The sequence below is a fragment of the Symphodus melops genome (assembly GCF_947650265.1).
Source record: "Symphodus melops genome assembly, chromosome: 11".
Lineage (NCBI taxonomy): Eukaryota > Metazoa > Chordata > Actinopteri > Labriformes > Labridae > Symphodus > Symphodus melops.
This window is the reverse complement of record NC_136701.1, coordinates 8,045,972-8,065,168: the sequence shown is the minus strand read 5'-3', so window position 1 is coordinate 8,065,168 and position 19,197 is coordinate 8,045,972. Positions and strand designations below refer to the sequence as shown.

Genomic DNA, 19,197 nt, shown 5'->3' with positions numbered 1-19,197 from the left:
CAAAAGTTAACATTTACTGAAAAACTGCCGCTGCAATGTGCTTGCTATCTCACATTTCCTAGTCACAGGATTCCTGTATGTCCTCTGTTTGGTTCACTTTGAAAAGTGTGTTTTAGTTTCCATTGTCTGAAGCCCATCACATACTGTCAGCCATATAGAAGCTCAGTCAGTAAGGTCCAGCTAATCCCTTGAAACTTCATGAACTTTGTTTTTTTTCTTTGTTGTCTTCATGTGGTGGGAGCCCTTTGACCAGGAATCAAAGTTTGAGGGATCAGGTACAAGGCCGGCAGCAGCATGCAGCCCCATTGAGCAGATTACCTGCTGCTGTGCTGACGGAGGACTCTTGCACACAAAACATGAAAAGTGTGGATTCCAGGGGCCAAAGGCCTGCGTGGTGGGCTCTGCGGTGCCAAACCGGCCCAAGGAGAAAAGAAAGGCTCAGTCAGCAAGCCAGGGCCACTGGGGTGATGAAAAGATAATTCTCCCCCCCACCGCCACTGGACCTCATGCAGCGTCAAACCATTTGTGAGCAGTGACACAGCCAGATTGGGCCGAAAGGATATGAGTGGGAAACTTCAAAACCTGCTCATGTTTCTGCGAACGTGAAAGGATTTGTATAACACATTCAGATTTGATGGACTTTCCCATGTTCACTCTCGACAGCCCTTTTTTGTTGACATGTTCAAATAATGAATCTCTTATGTGTTGGATCCCTTTTCCCCCCCTGCTCCTGAGTGCTGTTTCTAGTTGCCAGGTAGGGATGCTGTGCAGACCATTCCATCGTCTGTCCCAAGCTTATGGAGAACCGCTGACTTGCTGGCTTCCAGGATCCAGGGTGAGTTGTTCTCCTTCTTGTCTGCCTTTTTTTACCACAGGCTTTCAGAAATACCCATTGTCTGCTGTCAGAGCTAAAGAAGCAAAAGAAGAATTTAGCTGTTTCTTCAGGATTGAGTCTCCATCTGAAATTGACAACAATTTTGTGATAAGATGCTTTCAAATGATACTGAGATGTTATGATGAGATTAAGCCATTATACTCGAAGAAGAACTTGATTCAGCATAATTTCTTAATACTTTGATACCACGTAAAATGTGTTTTCTTTCACTCTGTTTGATAGAATAATTTGAAGTCAGCACTGTGAAAGGAAACTGAAATCTTTTGAGGAAATGTCTGTTAAGATTCTTAGTGATCCATGCTGGGGTCATAGTCTTCATAATAGTTTCCTTTTGGATTGCACTTTGGATTCTGAGAAAATATTCCTTTGTCATCTGCAAAAATGCAGAACAATCACTCAGGATTTTTCTTAGGAACCAATAAAATAAATGACAGTTTTCCCTTGTTTTCATTACATCATACACAGCTGAAGGGCATACACTGGATTTGTTACATTAACTTCAATTTCTTGATTTGTTCCAGGTGCTGAAATGGAACATATTCTTTTGATCATTTTAATATTTATTAAGGCTGAATCAGTTGGAGCTCAATTCAATGGATACAACTGTGACGGCAACTTTCACAGCCGCTTCCCAGGTAAAGGATTCAGAGAAACTCAAACTGACACGTAGTCTTGTTTCAGTTTCCCCAGAACTGAAATACATGTTAATACTTAGATAAGAAAAAAATATGCCCACAACATTTTCTAAAAAGGATTTTTCCATATGACACAGTTTAAAAATAAATAATTCAACATGAATGTGTTATACTTTTATCCCAAAAGTGTCCCAAAAAATGCTGGTATATTTTTTGAACAGACAGTAACATATAATGTGATTTTCTTTCATTCCTGTGCTCCTGTGTGCGTGTGTGTCTGTATGTGTGTGCGCATATTTGTGGGTGTGTGTCTCATAGCCGAGAGGGATATCAGTGTGTACTGTGGCGTGCAGACTATCACCCTTAAGATCAATTTCTGCCCTGTCCTGTTTTCTGGCTACACCGACACTGACCTGGCCCTAAATGGTCGTCATGGAGACGCCCACTGCCGCGGATTCATCAACAACAACACCTTTCCTACCGTGGTCATCTTCAGTATCAGCCTGGCCACACTTGAGTCTTGTGGCAATACTCTGGTGGTAAGCAGCACCACATTCTCGTGTTTTACATAATTCAGAGTCAGTGACACTGCAGCGAAAAACCAAGTTGACTTTTGTATTATTGTACTTGACTTAATCCAGATGATTTAGTTTCATAATAATATGTGTAGCTTTTACGAGATATCTTTTAAGCAATTAAAAACATCCCTGAACAAGGGATGGAAAATGCTGGGACATTCACAATATGGGATTAACTGAAAAATGCAAAACAACCTCCATCAAGGGTAAATACAACAATCAATGTTAATGTGATTCCTCACTCATCTCTTACCTTCTTTTTATCAGCTGTGTTCCTCTTTTTTATCCTGTCAACATTTTTACAATTAACATTGATTTATCCTTGTTTGTGTCATAAAGTTGTAACTTTATGACACAAAAGAAGTTGCTGTGAGTCAAAATGCCTGTGAAATCTGTTAATATTGCTGCTTTTTACCACAATTGTAACTCTTGATTCAGGACCACGATTTATTGCCATCTTCATATCTGGCTCCCCCTTTACTATAAGCTCGTTGCAATTTGCTCTTGTTTTGAGTCTGAATGTGGATAGACGCTATTTATATCTTTATTCTGCACAGAGTTCCACTCTACAGGGACAATTTTTTCCACATAAAAATGATGAGCTAAAAAAATAAGTGAAACTTTAAATTAATGTGATTTTTTTAAAAGAACATTAACTTTTAACAGTGAATCATGGTATGACCATCTGAGTATTAAAAACAAGGTGACATTTTTCAAAGTGTTAAACTGAGGAGTACAACCACAGGCTGCAAGAAAACCCAACTTTAAAAAGACACACAGAGGCTTAAGTGTGAAAATTTAAGAGGACCACTGCGATCCATAATAAATATCTGAATCAGCAGGAACACTTATTGTAAGTCAGAAAGCTACTTTATACTGCACATGTTACTTTTCATCATTATTTAACACCTCGTCACTATTTATATGAACAACCTGCTGCCTTGTTTCAAATTAGCTCTTTTGTTTCTGTGTTTATTCTGTTTGTCTGCGTTCATTACTTACATGTTGATTTTAAGTGTGTTTTATATTAATTAGTAATAGTGTGTAATATATATTATTTTGTTTTTGTCGATGTTTTTGCTTTATGAATTGCTGGGTCTCAGGAGGTTAATGTATTAGCTTTGTGCATGCACATCAAAGACCCATTTCTGTGTTTACATGCTAAAGTAGACCATTAAGTGTTCTCTACTCTACTCTATTCTATTAACCCTACTGTGAGCACAGTAGTGAATCAGTGAGCATTTCCTTCTGATGTTCTTCCCTTCAGGTCTCCACAGCTCAAGGACCCAATGCTTATGGGAACCTCTCACTCGTGCAGATTGGAAACATATCAGGGTATATCGACACACCAGACCCCCCTGCCATTATAAGTTACCTGCCAGGTCTTCTGTACAAGTTCAGCTGCAGTTACCCACTGGAATACCTGGTCAACAACACTCAGCTAGCCTCGTGAGTCTCTCTGAAATAATTATATATCACAGTCTTAACAAAAAATGTGTTCAACGTCTAAAGCAGGGGTACTCAAATACAAATCAATAATATATCAATAATAAATGGCCGTAATACTACTGTAATATTTAAAACGAAATGTCCTTTTTATTCAATTTATTTTTACTAAAGGTTTGTGTGTTTATGTGTGCTATCCGATCTACGAAATGCAGGCAGTGAGGATTGTGTCTTTCATATGAGCAAAATAACAAGTATTGTGAACACGCGATTTAGTAAGCTACTCTTTCGTTGGGATTTTAGTAAATCAGGCTCTTACAGCCAGCAAAACGTCAATGTGCAAACTGCTCCAAAAACAAAAGTGAAAGTTAAAAATTGCTTGCTGCAGTGAGTGACCCAGTAACAATCTATCTGCGTATAGTTGTTGTCATGGAGCCAAGTCCCAGTACACACGTGCCACGTGACCCAACCAAAACACATAGTGAAGGAATAACAGTTCGGGGGCCACAAACAAGCGGCCAATGGGCCGGATGCGGCCCGCGTATTGAGGACCCCTGGTCTAAAGCATCAGAATAGTCACAACAAATTTCAGCTTTAAAAAAAGCAAGAATGTACTTCTCCTCGTCAAATCAATTTGATTATTCTCAGCTGTTAAAGTTTCAAAGCAGTTTTTTGTAACCATATTTTATGAAAGGTGTTTTTTTTTACCTAAAACAACTCACTGAATCTGATAAGAAATAAAATAATTCTTAGAGCTGATAAATACAGCATACCTACTCATATGACTAAATAGAGTATAAAAATAGCAATGTTTTATTTTAATTTAAAGTTGATGTTTACAAATTTATTGTACTGTTTCTACAGAGTGGGAACCAGCTATAATTTTTGTCAACCCTTATATAGCTTAGAATAGCAAAGGAAGACATTGATGTGTGTAAGTTTCAACAAGAATGCTCTTTTAAAAAGTCTGTTATAGTATATTTGAATTTTTTGTAAAAATGGTGTTGGCTACTTTGGTCTCTTTTTTCTTGAATGAAGGTCAGCAGCTGCAATCTCAGTGAAGGACAGCAATGGTACTTTCATCAGCACGTTGAATTTATTGCTGTACAATGTAAGTTCACTTTTATTTAGTCCAAATATCTGTTAATTTGCTAAATTTAGGAAGCTGCAACTTTTACACTGTAGACAAAGCTAGATGCAAACTCTGTAGTTAGTATGCAGCCAAGAAGTGAGAAGTTCTGCAGCTAGAATGGCCAACCCAAACCTTTTCCTGTTATGACCTGCAATGACTTATGTGAGTGATAATACACGTTGAGAAGATGCAGATAATTCAAACCGTAAAAACATTTCCTTGTCAAACCAATCTAAAACTTATCCTCAATCCGTAGTGACAGTGACAAATCTGTCACATGAAAGAGCAAGGTCAGAGTCAAACAAAAGTAACAAACATGCTGATATCTGCTATGGTTTGTGTTGCAGGACTCATCATATGTTCAGCAGCTGTCCATCCCTATGGCAGGACTGACCTTAAAGACAAGGGTGTTTGCAGCGGTGAAAGCTTCTAACCTTGACAAGAGGTACTCTTCAACAAATGATCATTCAATCTGAGTAAAGCAGCAACATTGCCATGCTCCTTTATACCAAGATTATAGGGTTACACTGTAGCTTTCACAGATGCAGAGCAGGTTACCAAATCTTGTGACCTTCATTTGTTATATGCCAAGTAGGCTCGGTGGAATGTTTAAAGAGAAACACTCAGGCTACGTAACCTACAATTAAAATAAAACTATACTAATACTCACTAATACACACTACAAAAAATTACACATGTTGTATAGTTCGTGTGAAACAAATGGGAAAGTAACCACTGGGTAACCAGAAAGAAACCACTAATAAATGGGTTGATGATCTAGAGTAGCTCATTATTAATTATCCATCTATGCATTTTCTACCGCTTATCCGGGGCTGGGTCGCGGGGGCAGCAGTCTAAGCAGAGACGCCCAGACATCCCTCTCCCCAGACACTTCCTCCAGCTCTTCCGGTGGAACGCCAAGGTGTTCCCAGGCCAGCCGGGAGACATAGTCTCTCCAGTGTGTCATGGGTCTACCCAATGACGTCCTCCTGGAGGGACATTCCCGGAACACCTGCCCAGGAAGACGTCCAGGGGGCACCCGGAACAGATGCCCAAGCCACCTCAGCTGACTCCTCTCGATGTGGAGGAGTTGCGGCTATACTTCGAGCTCCTCCCTGGTGACTGAGCTCCTCACCCTATCTGTAAAACCCAGTTTCCACCGAGCGATTCAGATCGTTTCGTCTTGGGTGCACGCATTTTGCGGTGTTTCTTTACACTAATCCTGGGAAAGATTCCCAAATAACCGATTCGTACCATCATAGTTTTTGGGACCCTTGCGTTGGGGTGCCAAGAATATTGAGCCGACCCGAAAAGGTGGAGCTAAACACTGCAGTCCATTGATTGGTTGAAAGAATCGTCACTTCCCGTCTGACGTTGCAAACAAAACCCCACCGTGTTTAAACCATTGACTGTAATACACAGGGGATTGTTTAAGTCTGTATTTCTCCTCGAGGCACACAGCCTTCTCTGAAACAAAGCTTGATTGAGTTTTTGTAATAAAGAGTCAAATGATAGTGTGGATGAATTGCTGGATGTCCTCCATTGTTGGTTTTGTTTGTGTCACGTTTTTCTCCTTTGTGGAATTGTTTTGTTAGCGACGAGCTGTGAGCGGTTAGCTGTTATCGTGTGATGCTATTACGTAGCAGCTATCGGCATCCAGCTTGCACGCCACCTACCAAATAGGGCACGGGTGGCTGTGGAAACACAAAAGGGATCAGGCTTAATCGAACCAAACCATATCAAACTGTACTGTACAGTACTGCTGTGTGGAAACGGGGCTGAAGGGTGTGCACAGCCACCCTACAGAGGAAGCCCATTTTGGCCGTTTGTATCCGGGATCTCGTTCTTTCTCCCCTCCATTATCCTCTCAAATATCCGCTCCCTCCAGAACAAAATGGACCTGCTCCATGCCCGGTGCAGAATGGAAAGGGCCTTCAGGGACACCTGCATCATCGCCCTGACTGAGACCTGGCTGGACGAGTCGGTATCCGACGACAAGGTTAGCCTCGACAACTTCGCCTTCATCAGGTCAGACAGAACCAGGAACTCGGGGAAAACAAGGGGCGGTGGGGTCTGTCTCTACATCAACGACAGATGGTGTAGCAACATATAAATCCACCGGAGGGACTGTCTGCCTGACCTGGAGTTGCTTACCATGTCTCTTCGCTCAGGAAGATTGTAGGGGCCCGACGGCATCCCAGCAAGGGTGCTAAAGACCTGTGCCACAGAACTGGCTCCAATCGACCACTCCTTTTTCTGTGAGTCATATCTGACTGCTACAATACCCCTCCTCTGGAAAAGCGCAACAATAATCCCGGTACCCAAGAATCCATGATCCTCCGACCTCAACCACTACCGCCCCATTGCCCTCACACCCATACTAATGAAATGCCTGGAAAAACTGCTGCTGAAGGCCATCCTCCCATTTGTCAAACCTCATCTGGACCCTCTCCAATTCGCCTACAGGAGGCACTTTCGTAAGGATCCTCTTCGTGGACTTCAGCTCCGCATTCAATACCATTCAAAGGCACTTGCTCATCCAGAAGCTACATAAACTTAACACTCCACCCATTCTGATCCACTTCCTGCACAACTTCCTCAGCGACACTCACTCAACTGCCACCTCACCATCATGCCCTCCGGACGCAGGTACAGGTCCCTGTTGTGAAGGAGGGTGCGATACGGCAAAAGCCTGGTGCCCGCAGTCATTGCAGCCCTCAATAAGATGCCTGACACAGATCCACCTCAGTTTTATTCCCCTGTTTTCTCACAACCATATGCACTGTATGTCTTGTTGTCCCCCATGTATGTCCCCTTGTCATTTTTTGTCTGCGCGCAGCCCTTAAACTGCACTGCTCTGGTGAAAAAGAATTTCCCCTCGGGGACAATAAAGTCTAAAGTCTTTCGGTCATGGCCCAAAGCTCATGACCATAGGTGAGGGTAGAAACAAAGATCGACTGGTAAATCGAGAGCCTCGCCTTTCGGCTTAGCTCCTTCTTTGCCGTGATGGAATACAGCAACTGCATGACTGTGGAAGCCGCACCAATCCGTCTGTCGATCTCGCGCTTCAACCTCCCCTCACTCGTGAACAAAACCTCAAGATACTTAAATTCCTCCACTTGGGGCAAGGACTCCCCACCGACCCAGAGATGGCAAGCCAATTTTTTCCAGTCGAGAACCATGGCCTCAGATTTAGAGGTGCTGATCCTCATCCCAGCCGCCTCACACTCGGCAGCAAAGCACCCCAGTGTGCGCTGGAGGTTCAGGTTCTATGGAGCCAACAGGACCACATCATTTGCAAAAAGCAGAGACGAGATCCTGAGCTCCCCAAACCGTACCCCTTCTGGCCCCTGACTGCACCTAGAAATTCTGTCCATACAGGTTATGAACAGAACTGATGACAAAGGGCTGCCCTGCCGGAGTGCAACACTTACTGGGAACAAGTCCGACTTACTGCCGGCAATGTGATCCAGGCTTCTTTTCCGGTCATACAGGGACTAGACCGCCCTTAGCAAAGGGCCCGGACCCCATGCTCTTGGAGCACCCCCTACAGGGCGCCATGGGGGACACGGTCGAACTCCTTCTCCACAAAGCACATGTGGACTGGTTGGGCAAACTCCCATGAATCCTTGAGCACTTGATGGAGAGTGTAGAGCTGGTCCAGTGTTCCGTGGCTGGGATGAAAGACACATTGTTCCTCTTGGATTTGAGGTTCGAATAATGGCCGGATCCTCTTTTCCAGTACCCTGGAATAGACTTCCCCAGGGAAGCTGAGGAGTGTGATTCCCCGGTAGTTGGGACACACCCTCCTATCCCCCTTCTTGAAAAGAGGTACCACCACCCCAGTCTGCCAGTCCCCAACACTGTCCCTGACTTCCATGTGATGTTACAGAGACGTGTCAACCATAGCAGCCCCTGCACATGCAGAGACTTAAGATACTGAATCTTCCAGAGCTTCCAGGGTTCCAGAGCCCAAGCTGTGCGTGGAGGTGAGCCTGACTATATCTAGCTGGTACCTCTTGACCTCCCGCACAAGCTCAGGATCCTTCCCCCCAGTGATGTGACATTCCATGTCCCAAAAGCCAGAAGCCGTGTCCGGGGATCGGGTTGCAGACACTGTCGACTGCCGCCCGATCTACACTGCACCCGACCCCTACGGTTTCCTCTGTGGATGGTAGGTCCACAAGAAGACCGGCCTGTCTTGTCCGTTAGGGCTCAGCCCTGCTGGGCCATGATTAATTAGTGGGTAAACAATGGGAAAATAACTACTAGGTAACTATTACTGTAGGTAACCCCTATGTTACCAATAGGGAACCGTTAGAGAACTACTAAGTAACCTATAAGTAACCACTAAGTAATGGTAATGTAATGCCTCAGTACTAATTAACTACCCAGGATGATGCCTAACTTTACTATAGGTCACAGGTCAAGTAATGGTTAGGTACAGTAATGTTTCAGTGCTGAGTAATTACCCAATATGATGCCTCAACTTATTCATACTCATACTATAGAATTAGATAAGTTACTAGATATCTATATCTTAACTCATGGTTAACTAGTAGTTTTTTTCCCCATTGCAAACATGTGCGTGGTTTATCCAGCATTCATTATCTGTTCATCATTAGCTACTCTAAAACATGTGATGAAGAAGTACTTACTATCTACCCATGATTATCTAATGATTACCTTGTGGTTACCTAATAGTTATTTCCCCATTTCTTTCCCACTAATTAATCATAAGCTACTCTAGAACATGTGATGAGGAAGTACTCACTATATACCCATTACCTAGTGATTCCTTTCCCATCTGTTTCACACTAATTATGCAAAACATGTGTCACAAATCTACCCATTATTTAGTGGTTACCTTGTGCTTAATTTCCTGTTAGTTTCACTCTATCGATGCAACATTTGTGTACCATATTGGAAAAGTTATTAAAACTGCACCTTTTCAACAGGATTTTCTAGTCTCTTGGCCAGTCGGACAGACAAATTGTATCTCTGCTTTGGTTTTGAATAGGGGTCGGATCTGATTTTGAGAAGTCTATTTATTACGTTTACCAGACTTTATGCTTATGGATTTGAAACATCACATTTGTTTGAAAGGTCTTTCAAATGAATTTTCAATTAAGATTTCCTTAAAATTAGAATTTGGAGAGAGACAACTAGATAAGTTTACTTTAATGAGAGACAGTTTTTCGCTGCTTTTATCCTGTATGAGTAGGTTTGCGTTGAAGTCCCTGAAACCACACTTTCTCATTCTTAATGGTTAATAGATGGAACATTCTGATGGATTACTGTTATACCACACCTTCTGGAAACCCAAACGATGACCTACGCTATGATCTTTTCTTTAGGTAACTCATACAGACATACATAATTTTATCACTTGTGGCTTTCTTCTTCTTCTTACTAATCTTTCTCATTTTACCTCCCTGGGCCAGTTGTGAGAAAGACCCCCAGACTACCGTCTTTGAAAATGGGAAGAGCCAAATGGGCCGCTTTGCCTTTGAAGTATTCCGCTTTGTAAAGCACAAGAACCAGAAGATGTCCACAGTCTTCCTCCACTGTGTCACCAAGTTGTGTCGATCTGATGACTGTCCCATGCTCATGCCAGTAAGATAATAATAGCTTCACATCTAACATGAACAACTCATTTATTTCAGCATCCCCAAGCATTGTTGGCGGTAATGTGTTACAAAGTGATCCTTTAACGTACACAAATATATTTTTTTACTGTAATTACAGGTGTAACTTGTTAATTCTTAAATTCAAGTTTACATTTTCATAAAAGTAAAAAAATGCCTCATCTCCATTTGCCTTTAGTCATCACAAAAAAAGAAAATCGAAGGTCTAGACAATACAACAGACATGCCTTATAACTTAAAAGCGCTGTGGCTAAAAAGTAACTTTCCGATCAATCAACCTTTATTTGTATAGCACCAATTCACAACAAGTGTTATCTCAAGACGCTTTACAAAAAGCAGGTAAAAGACCTTACTCTTTCTTATTTAGTATTACAAAGGAGCAGGTAAAAACACCTTACTGTAATCAATGTTATATTTACCAAATGCAGGTAAAAGACCTTACTTATTGCTATATTACAAAGACTCGGCCAAATCCTTCTTGAACACTTTCGCAAAGCAGCAAAAGATTACTTATAATAAGTATTGTAATCTTGTCATGTAACAAGTACCTTTTTCTGCTCACAAGGGAAGCGTACAACAAAAATACTCCATATTTCACCTGCTTATCTTTTACACTTGGTCTATAGGCATACGCTTTTGCCCCTGCTTCATGTCAGCAAGCACATACATTGTGAGCTTTGCTCGGGCAGCTTCACCAATTCAGTCATTCAGTATGAGCTGCCATTGCATCGCAACATTTTTAAAATCACACAGTTGTATTACTATGGTATCATTCAGCCTTAGGGTCTTTACACAGTATTAACTAAACATGTTAGGGAACTCTGTAATATATCTTTACAAACAATTATGGTTTGTGTTTGATCATCAATGTTTCTTCAATTCCATAGTAACTCTAAGAAGACCCTGGTCTGGTTTTAACCCAAATTTGACTGGCAAATGGGAATATGCTTTTAGTTTTTGAAATATAATGTCTTTCAAATCATCACAAGAAACATACAGTATCTGATATTTTTAAATTGAAACATACATGATTTTTGACATCACATCATAAAAACCTAGAACAGTGTAGGCCTAGAAGATGTAGAAAAGTAATATGTGTTTGTGATATTAACCATTAACTATGTGTATGTGTAATATCTTATAAGAAACTGGAGTCAATATTTTTGTTTATCATCATATCTTGTTGCCTTTTTTCTTAGATCTGTGGAAGCAGGAAAAAGAGAGATGTCGTCGAGAGAAAGGAATCAAATGTTGTATCTGGGAATGCCGTCCTGACTGCAGGGCCTATCATCACCCGGAGTGGTAAGGTTCTGTTTCTCCTCAGCATCTGTTTTCAACCAAGCTCCTGTCCCTGATATTGTCCAACAACACTGCCCATATATCTCTGTTATCTTATCTTTATGTTTTACTCAGAGTGCAGAACTGTCAGCCTTTTACATTACTTTAAATAAGAAAAATGTTCTCTTTTCTGAAAGCTGTCATCAGACAAGTTGTTAAAGCAGCTGTAAGGGTCTTTCATTTGGTAAAAGGTAAAAGGCATGGTGTTGGCAAAATATCAATCAGGTTAGGGTGTTCTTTTGAAACTGATTGAAAGAAAGACTGTAGAACTCACAGCAACAACACCAATAATGATTATAACAAAAATGTTAATTCTATTAGTTTTGTAACTCACCTATTCAGAATCTGACCAGTTACAACCATGTCAGACATATACAAGGTATAAAGCAACAGTTGTTTATTCCACACTTATGATATGTTTAGCTGGTAGGTCTGAAAAGACTTCAGTATATACTCCCAATTGTTAATTAAAAAAAATTTCATTAGAGCAGGGTTGAAAAACACTTTATATCCCTGTGTCCTTTGAGGTTAGTCAAAGGGGGGAAAGTACACACTGGAAACACTTATGGGCAACCCAGATATTCAGATAGTGTCATGGTTTGGTTCTGTGTTTCGTCTTGTTTTAGTTTTTATGTTTTCCTTAGTGTTCAGTTTGTTTCCCTTGTGTATTTCATAGTCTTGTTTACTTTAGTCTTTTGTGTTTCCTTGTGTCCTTCTGTTGTCTGTAAGCTTGTTTCCTGTTACTTGTGTTTTCAGGTTCTTAATTTGGTGTTTAATGTTTCTTAGTCTTGTTTTAAGTGTTTCTTTTTCGTTTTAGTTCATAGTTCGTTTTAGTTCTAGTCTTGTCAGTGTTGGGTTTTACTTTGTACTTATCCTCTAGACTTAGACTTAGACTGAACTTTATTGATCCTTTTGGGATGACTCCCTCAAGGAAATTTAGGTTCCAGCAGCATATACAATAAAAATAAAAATGTAGCAGGTAACAAAACAAAAAGTAACAATGTAAAGAATAATATAGCATAAATAATAGAACACTCTTCCGTTGGAAAAAATATACAAAAAATATGCATGGAAGAAGCAAAATATACAAAAAAAAAGGCAATGATTATTGTTGCGATTATTGCACTTGGTTGAGATTTATTGCACATCCAAGTGAAAGTGTCCATGTGTTATTGCACAGTGAGAGACGCTCCAACTCCTACCCCTCTGTCCCGTGTGCTCTAGTCCTCCTCCCCCCAAGTGAGGAGTTGTAGAGCGTGATGGCATGATGGACAAAGGAGTTTTTGAGTCTGTTGGTTCTGCACTTGGGAAGGAGCAGTCTCTCACTGAAACGGCTCCTCTGGTTACTGATGACGGTGTGCAGAGGGTGGCTGGCATTGTCCATAATATCCAGCAGTTTGTCCAGTGTCCTCTTCTCTGCCACCGTCACCAGAAAGTCCAGCTTCATGCCGACCACAGAGCCGGCCCGCCTGATCAGTTTGTCCAGTCTGGATGTGTGCTGTTTGGATATGCTGCCCCCCAGCATACCACGGTGTAAAAAAGCACGCTGGAAACCACGGACTGGTAAAACATCCCCAGCAACTTGCTGCAGATGTTAAAGGACCGCAGTCTCCTTAGGAAGTACATCCTGCTTTGTGTCTTCCCGTACAGGTGGTTGGTGTGTGTTGTCCAGTCCAGTTTATTGTCTAGACACAGCCCGAGGTATTTGTAGGAGTCCACAGCCTCCACTTCAGCTCCCTCTAACAGAAGAGGTTGCATCCTCCGTCTGGACCTCCCAAAGTCAATGACCAGCTCCTTGGTCTTAGAGGTGTTGAGCTGTAGCTGGTTCGTGTGGCACCATGCAGCAAAGTCCCCCACCAGTGTCCGGTACTCCTCCTCCCTGCCATCCCTGATACACCCGACAATGGCTGTGTCGTCAGCGTACTTCTGTATGTGACACAGCTCAGAGTTGTAGCAGAAGTCCGAGGTGTACAGGGTGAAGAGAACAGGGGCCAGCACTGTGCCCTGGGGGGCTCCAGTGCTGCTGACCACAGTGTCAGACGTGATGTCCATCAGCCTGACGTACTGAGGCCTGCCCGTGAGGTAGTCAGAGATCCAGTTCACTAGGTGGGGGTCCACTCCCATCCCGCTCAGTTTGTCCCGGAGCAGGGGGGGCTGGATAGTGTTGAAAGCACTGGAGAAGTCCAAGAAGAGGATCCTCACAGTGCCGCTTCCCTTATCCAGATCCTCGATGTAGCAGGTACAGGATGGCATCCTTCACACCAACACCTGGCTGGTACGCGAACTGCAGGCAGTCCTGGGCGTGTTGTACCTGGGGTCTGAGTAGGCTGAGGAAGAGTCGCTCCAGCGTCTTCATTAGGTGTGAAGTAAGTGCCACCGGTCGGAAGTCATTCAGCTCGCTGGGCCGGTTCTTCTTTGGAACCGGAACGATGCATGATGTCTTCCATAGGGTGGGCACTCTCCCTAGCTGCAGGCTAAGGTTGAAGAGCCGTTGTAGTGGTTCCCCCAGTTCAGCAGCGCAGGTCTTCAATAGCCTTGGACACACTTTGTCCGGGCCTGCCGCTTTCCTGGATTGGAGCTTCCTCAGCTGTCCTTTGACCTGGTCTGTGGTAAGATGGGGCGGAGATTGTGTTGAGGAGGGGGGTGTTGTGGTTTCCGGGGGAAGGTGTGCAGAGGGAAGGAGGAGAGATGGCTGTGGTGAGGGTGGGAGAGGGGGGGGCAGGGACTGGTCGAACCGGTTGAAGAAATCATTCAGTTCGTTTGCCCTCTCCATTGTTCCCCCTGCGGCCCTGGTCTTTGTGTTGTGACCTGTGATGGTCCTCACACCTTCCCAGACCTCCCTCATGTTGTTTTCCCTCAGCTTTTGTTCCACCTTTCTCCTGTAGGTGTCCTTTGCTTCCTCACACAGCGCTTGACCTCCTGCTGTGCTGCCTTCATGGCCTCCCTGTCTCTGCTCCTGAAGGCAGCCTTCTTCTTGTTAAGGACAGCCTTAACTTCCCGCGTTACCCATGGCTTGTTATTAGGGAAACAGCGGACAGTCTTAACAGGGGCGACCACGTCGACGCAGAAGTTCAAGTAGTCCGTCACACAGTGTGTCATCCCCTCTATATCCTCACCATGCGGATCCATCAGCACCTCCCAGGCTGTGGTGTTATAACAATCTCTGAGGGCACTTTCCATCTCTGGGGACCACCTCCTGATGGATCGAGTTTTAACGGGCAGCTTTTGGACCAGGGGGGTGTAAGATGGCTGTAGGTGAACCAAGTTGTGATTAGACTTCCCTAATGGGGGGGGGGGGGGGAGGGGAGTCGCTCTGTATGCATCCTTTACATTAACATACAGGAGATCTATTGTTGTTTCGTGTAGGACAGTCCACAACTTGATTAAAAACAGCCAAACTTGAGTCCAGAGTTGCATGATTAAAATCCCCAGAAATGATCATAAGTGCCTCAGGGTGCTTTGTCTGCAGCCTCGCAGTGACAGAATGGATTTTCTCACATGCAGTGGCTGCGTCCGCACTCGGAGGGATGTACACACAGATGGCGATCACGTGACTGAACTCCCTCGGTAGATAGTGAGGCCGCAGGCTAACAGCTAGCAGCTCGAGGTCCCGGCAACATAAGACTGTCTTTACGGAGATATGTCCTGGGTTACACCAGCGGTTGTTAACATACATGATGAGTCCCCCACCTTTACTTTTCCCGCTCGCTTTCGCGTCTCTGTCGGCTCTCACGGCAGTGAATCCCAACATGTTTACGTTAGCATCCGGTACTAGGTGATTGAGCCATGTCTCCATGAAGATGAACAAGCTGCTCTCACGGTAGATCCGCTGATTGTTCACTGCGGACAGCTCGTCGATCTTGTTCGGCAGCGAGTTCACATTCCCCATGATGACGGAGGGAATCGATGGCTTGTAGCGCCTCCGTTTCTCCGCTTTCTCGGCTTTTAGCTTAGCTCCGGCCTTGCAGCCCCTGGGTCTCCTCTTTAACTCCTCCGGGATGGGATGTCGTATCCCAGCGTGTCCCATTGTTCTTAGAGCCAGCAGTTTCTCCCGAGAAAATGTGAGAAAACTGGCTCCTGGTTAAGTATTAAACTTAAGTGTATCCATAGGATATATAAAGCACACGATCTCTTCGCAGGGAAGAGTAAACAAAAGAGCTAAAAAGTTTTTAAAAAGTTAAGAAAAGGCTAAAGAGAGAGAGCTGCTGGAGAGGCAGCCGTCACTCACAGCGCCAGACTGATCTCTAATGTTCAGGTCTTGTGTTCTTTGTTCCTTGTGTTTCCCGCCTGTGTGATTGCCCTGATTGTCCTCACCTGTCTTATTAGTCTCACCTGCATCTGATTACCCCTTGTCTATTTGGTCTCTGTGTTTTCCTCAGTCACTTGTCAGTTCATTATTTATGGTAGTTGTCTTTGGTTGGTGTGGTTTGTCGTATGTTCCCTGCTTCCCTTTGATTTGCGTTGTTTTTCTCTGCCTGCTCTTTTGGACGTTTTGGATTTATTAATTAAGTTTTTGTTTTATCTTTTGTTTAATAAATTTTTCTTTCTGCAATTGAGTCCTCCCTCCCTGTTTCCTACCTGTAACGTGACAGATAGTGCCTGTGGGCATCCTGTCTAAACAAATAACATGCACGAAATGAACAACTTCCAGTTTCACTGCAAAGTATATACACTACATACAACACCAAATACAGTGTTATTCTACTAATCTTGGATGCCTTTCCTTTTCCCGCTCCACAGACGAAACACCAACCAACAACTCTCAGCTAGGTAAGTAGGTCATGTCCAAAGTGTACAGACACGTTTGCTGTTGCCTTTCAATGTGTCTTCAATACATAAAAACAATATGAAAACACTTGTTTAAAAAATTGAAGGTGTTCAAATGGAAAGGTAAGGCTTTATATCCTCTTCTTAACTATTAGGGGATGTAATATGAAGAGCATTTTTTTCCTTTTCTAGTCAAACTTCAATAAGTGTTTCGAAACATTTTACAAAATGACATTTGAAAGGTCTGTCAAAAGATGCATCGTTCGCACCTACAACATTACAATGGCAAGGAAAATTGTCCTTTTTACAGGCAGAAACCTCGGACAGAACCAGGCTGATGTTAAACAGCTCTCAGCTTCAACTGTGTTGGGCTTTGAAAGGGAAAAGACGGAAAGAGAACGTGCACAAAAACGAGCAGCAACAACCTTTGTCCCTCATTTTTAAAAGTTGACTTCTTGTTTTAAACCCTGCTGTTTTGCACAGCTTGATGTCCGGAAATTTCTCAGTACCTTTTCATGTACTTTTTCATGCAGTTAGAAAAAGACGGTTAATTGTTTTATTCTGACTTAAACTCGTCTTTTAAAATGTAGGTAAGTATGTTATTCTGATTGAACTCATATTTGGTTAACTTTCTTCAACTCAAACTAAGATTGACATGTTGGGATAATGAGGTTGGGCTCTATTTGCTCTTACATATATACAGGTACACCTTAGTCACACCAACTCAACTGGCGTAGGTGTTCTGTGCATGCTACACAGTTCTCGGGCCTGGCTTTAAATGTATAGCATAGCAGAAGCTCTGTTGTTCTATGTTTTACGAAATTTGAACGCATGTGAAAGTTGCGAGGGTGAAATTAAAATTTTCCAGATATTGAAACTATAAATGTCTTATATAATGAAAATAATTGCACTGTGAGATATTTAGCTTTCAAGTTATATTCAGAAGTAGAATTCCAGTGATGTTTCATTATGTATTTGTGTTTGTGTTGCTCTAGCCAACCTGAAAGCTCCAGTTTTTCAAATGAACACAGTGACCAGTGCTCTCATCTCCGGTGTAATCATCCTGGGGGTAATGAGCGTTTGCTTCTTCATCTTCTCTCTCACTCTCCTCAAAGGAAAGAGTGCTCCTGCAAGCACTTTGTCAGGGGCCCGAAACCCAGCCTTCAACTGAGCACCAGAGCCAACAGTGGACACTCCCTTATGTGTGACAATGCTAACAAAGGGACAGATGTGACATGATGTATGGGAATGTAGTCATTTTACAGGACTATAAAAGCTAAATGTTGATCTAGAAAGTTGGTAACAGGTATGACATTCATAAGCTCAGAAGTGAAGTGGGATATACAACATTTTTTGTGTTTCACACCCTGGACCCTGACATTTACATGTAATACCTCAGCTAAAAAGCTTCCATCCACAAAGTACCGGATCAGTAACATGGCATACAGTTTTTTTTATAATATCTGCTGGTATACAAGTACTTTATTGAAAATGTAACTTAAGAGATCAAAGGGAAACAGGGTAACATTTCAAGTGAAAGCATTTGATTTAGTAATTCATTGTTAACAGAAAGCCGCAGCCTTAGATGTTAATGTTATCTTGACATAAAATCTAACATTGTTTTCATTGGGTAATTATTTAATTTATTAATATTGCTACATATTAAGGGGGTAGTTAGTCCTATGATTAATCAATTGATAGATTTGATGTAACTATAGTACATTTAGTTCACTAACTCACTTTAAAGCAAATGTAATTGTTTATAACTTCCCTGATCTGTTTTCTTAAATGCCATTGAAGAGCTTCGCCTGAAATGTCGAACTTGTGTACAGTTGTGCAGATTGCAAATATTGCACTTTGACTTGTGATTTAAACCTGCTCAATGTCATCTTTCTGAACATACAGTATGTATCAGCAGTTTACTCAGTGTACTCAGAAGTTTAACTAAAGACGTTCATGCAGCAACAATAGAGCAAGAGTTGATTTAGTATGTTGATGCGACCAAAATGTTACTTTAAATACATGTAAACATGTCAGTTGGACTGAAATCATACTAAGTGAAATTCTTTGAAGACTGACTAAACACATGTACAGTATACATCGCAATCAGACCAAAAGTGACCTTGGTGTTCTGTGCATGCTCCATACTTCCTGTGCAGGGCTTTGACCCAGAAGATAAACAACATAAATGTGAAGCATAAGAGATGTCTTGTTGTTGTCTGACTTAGGATATCACCAAAAGCACAAGGGACAAAGTGCATGACGTGTATCGAAAGTAAAGAAAATGTAAGAAATGCAGAGCAGTAGAGTTGTTCATGTTTTCACAGTTACACATTAGGGCCTGTTTTTCTAAAGGTTTGTGTGTCTTAAAACTTATGTACACTTCACACCACAAGTAATAATGAGCTATCTGATCTACTAACAGCATGCAGTGATGATTGTGTCTTTCATGACCAAAACAACATGCATTGTCCATTTAATCTGATTGCCTGAATGAATATGTATTATGGGGCGTCTTACATTCGCGTCTTACCTTAAGAAATCCCTCGCCCCCCTTCCTGTCTGACAGGGATAGTCTACAGCTGTGAGGTGTATATGTGAAAGGTAAGGGGGAATCTTCAAAGCAATCCTCCCATAATTATCTAGCTATTATCCTGGGTGCATATGTAAAAATGGCTTATACTAAACATGATTATTTTGGTGCACATTTTTGCTAAATGGTTCCAACTACTAATTTTCTCTATTAAAGGCAGTGCCT

The 19,197-nt window shown here is 42.3% G+C and overlaps 1 protein-coding gene across 1 annotated transcript; it reads left to right on the top strand.

Moving 5' to 3' along the window:
- Positions 1 to 805: 805 nt before the first annotated feature.
- zpld1a (zona pellucida-like domain containing 1a) lies at positions 806 to 17,890 on the top strand. The gene is made up of 11 exons (XM_079356608.1): positions 806 to 835; positions 1,417 to 1,530; positions 1,849 to 2,069; positions 3,376 to 3,557; positions 4,593 to 4,665; positions 5,034 to 5,131; positions 9,963 to 10,043; positions 10,131 to 10,302; positions 11,534 to 11,636; positions 16,413 to 16,442; positions 17,435 to 17,890. The coding sequence occupies exons 2-11, from the start codon at positions 1,425 to 1,427 to the stop codon at positions 17,608 to 17,610; spliced, it is 1,242 nt and encodes a 413-aa protein (XP_079212734.1). The 5' UTR covers positions 806 to 835; positions 1,417 to 1,424; the 3' UTR covers positions 17,611 to 17,890.
- Positions 17,891 to 19,197: the final 1,307 nt, after the last annotated feature.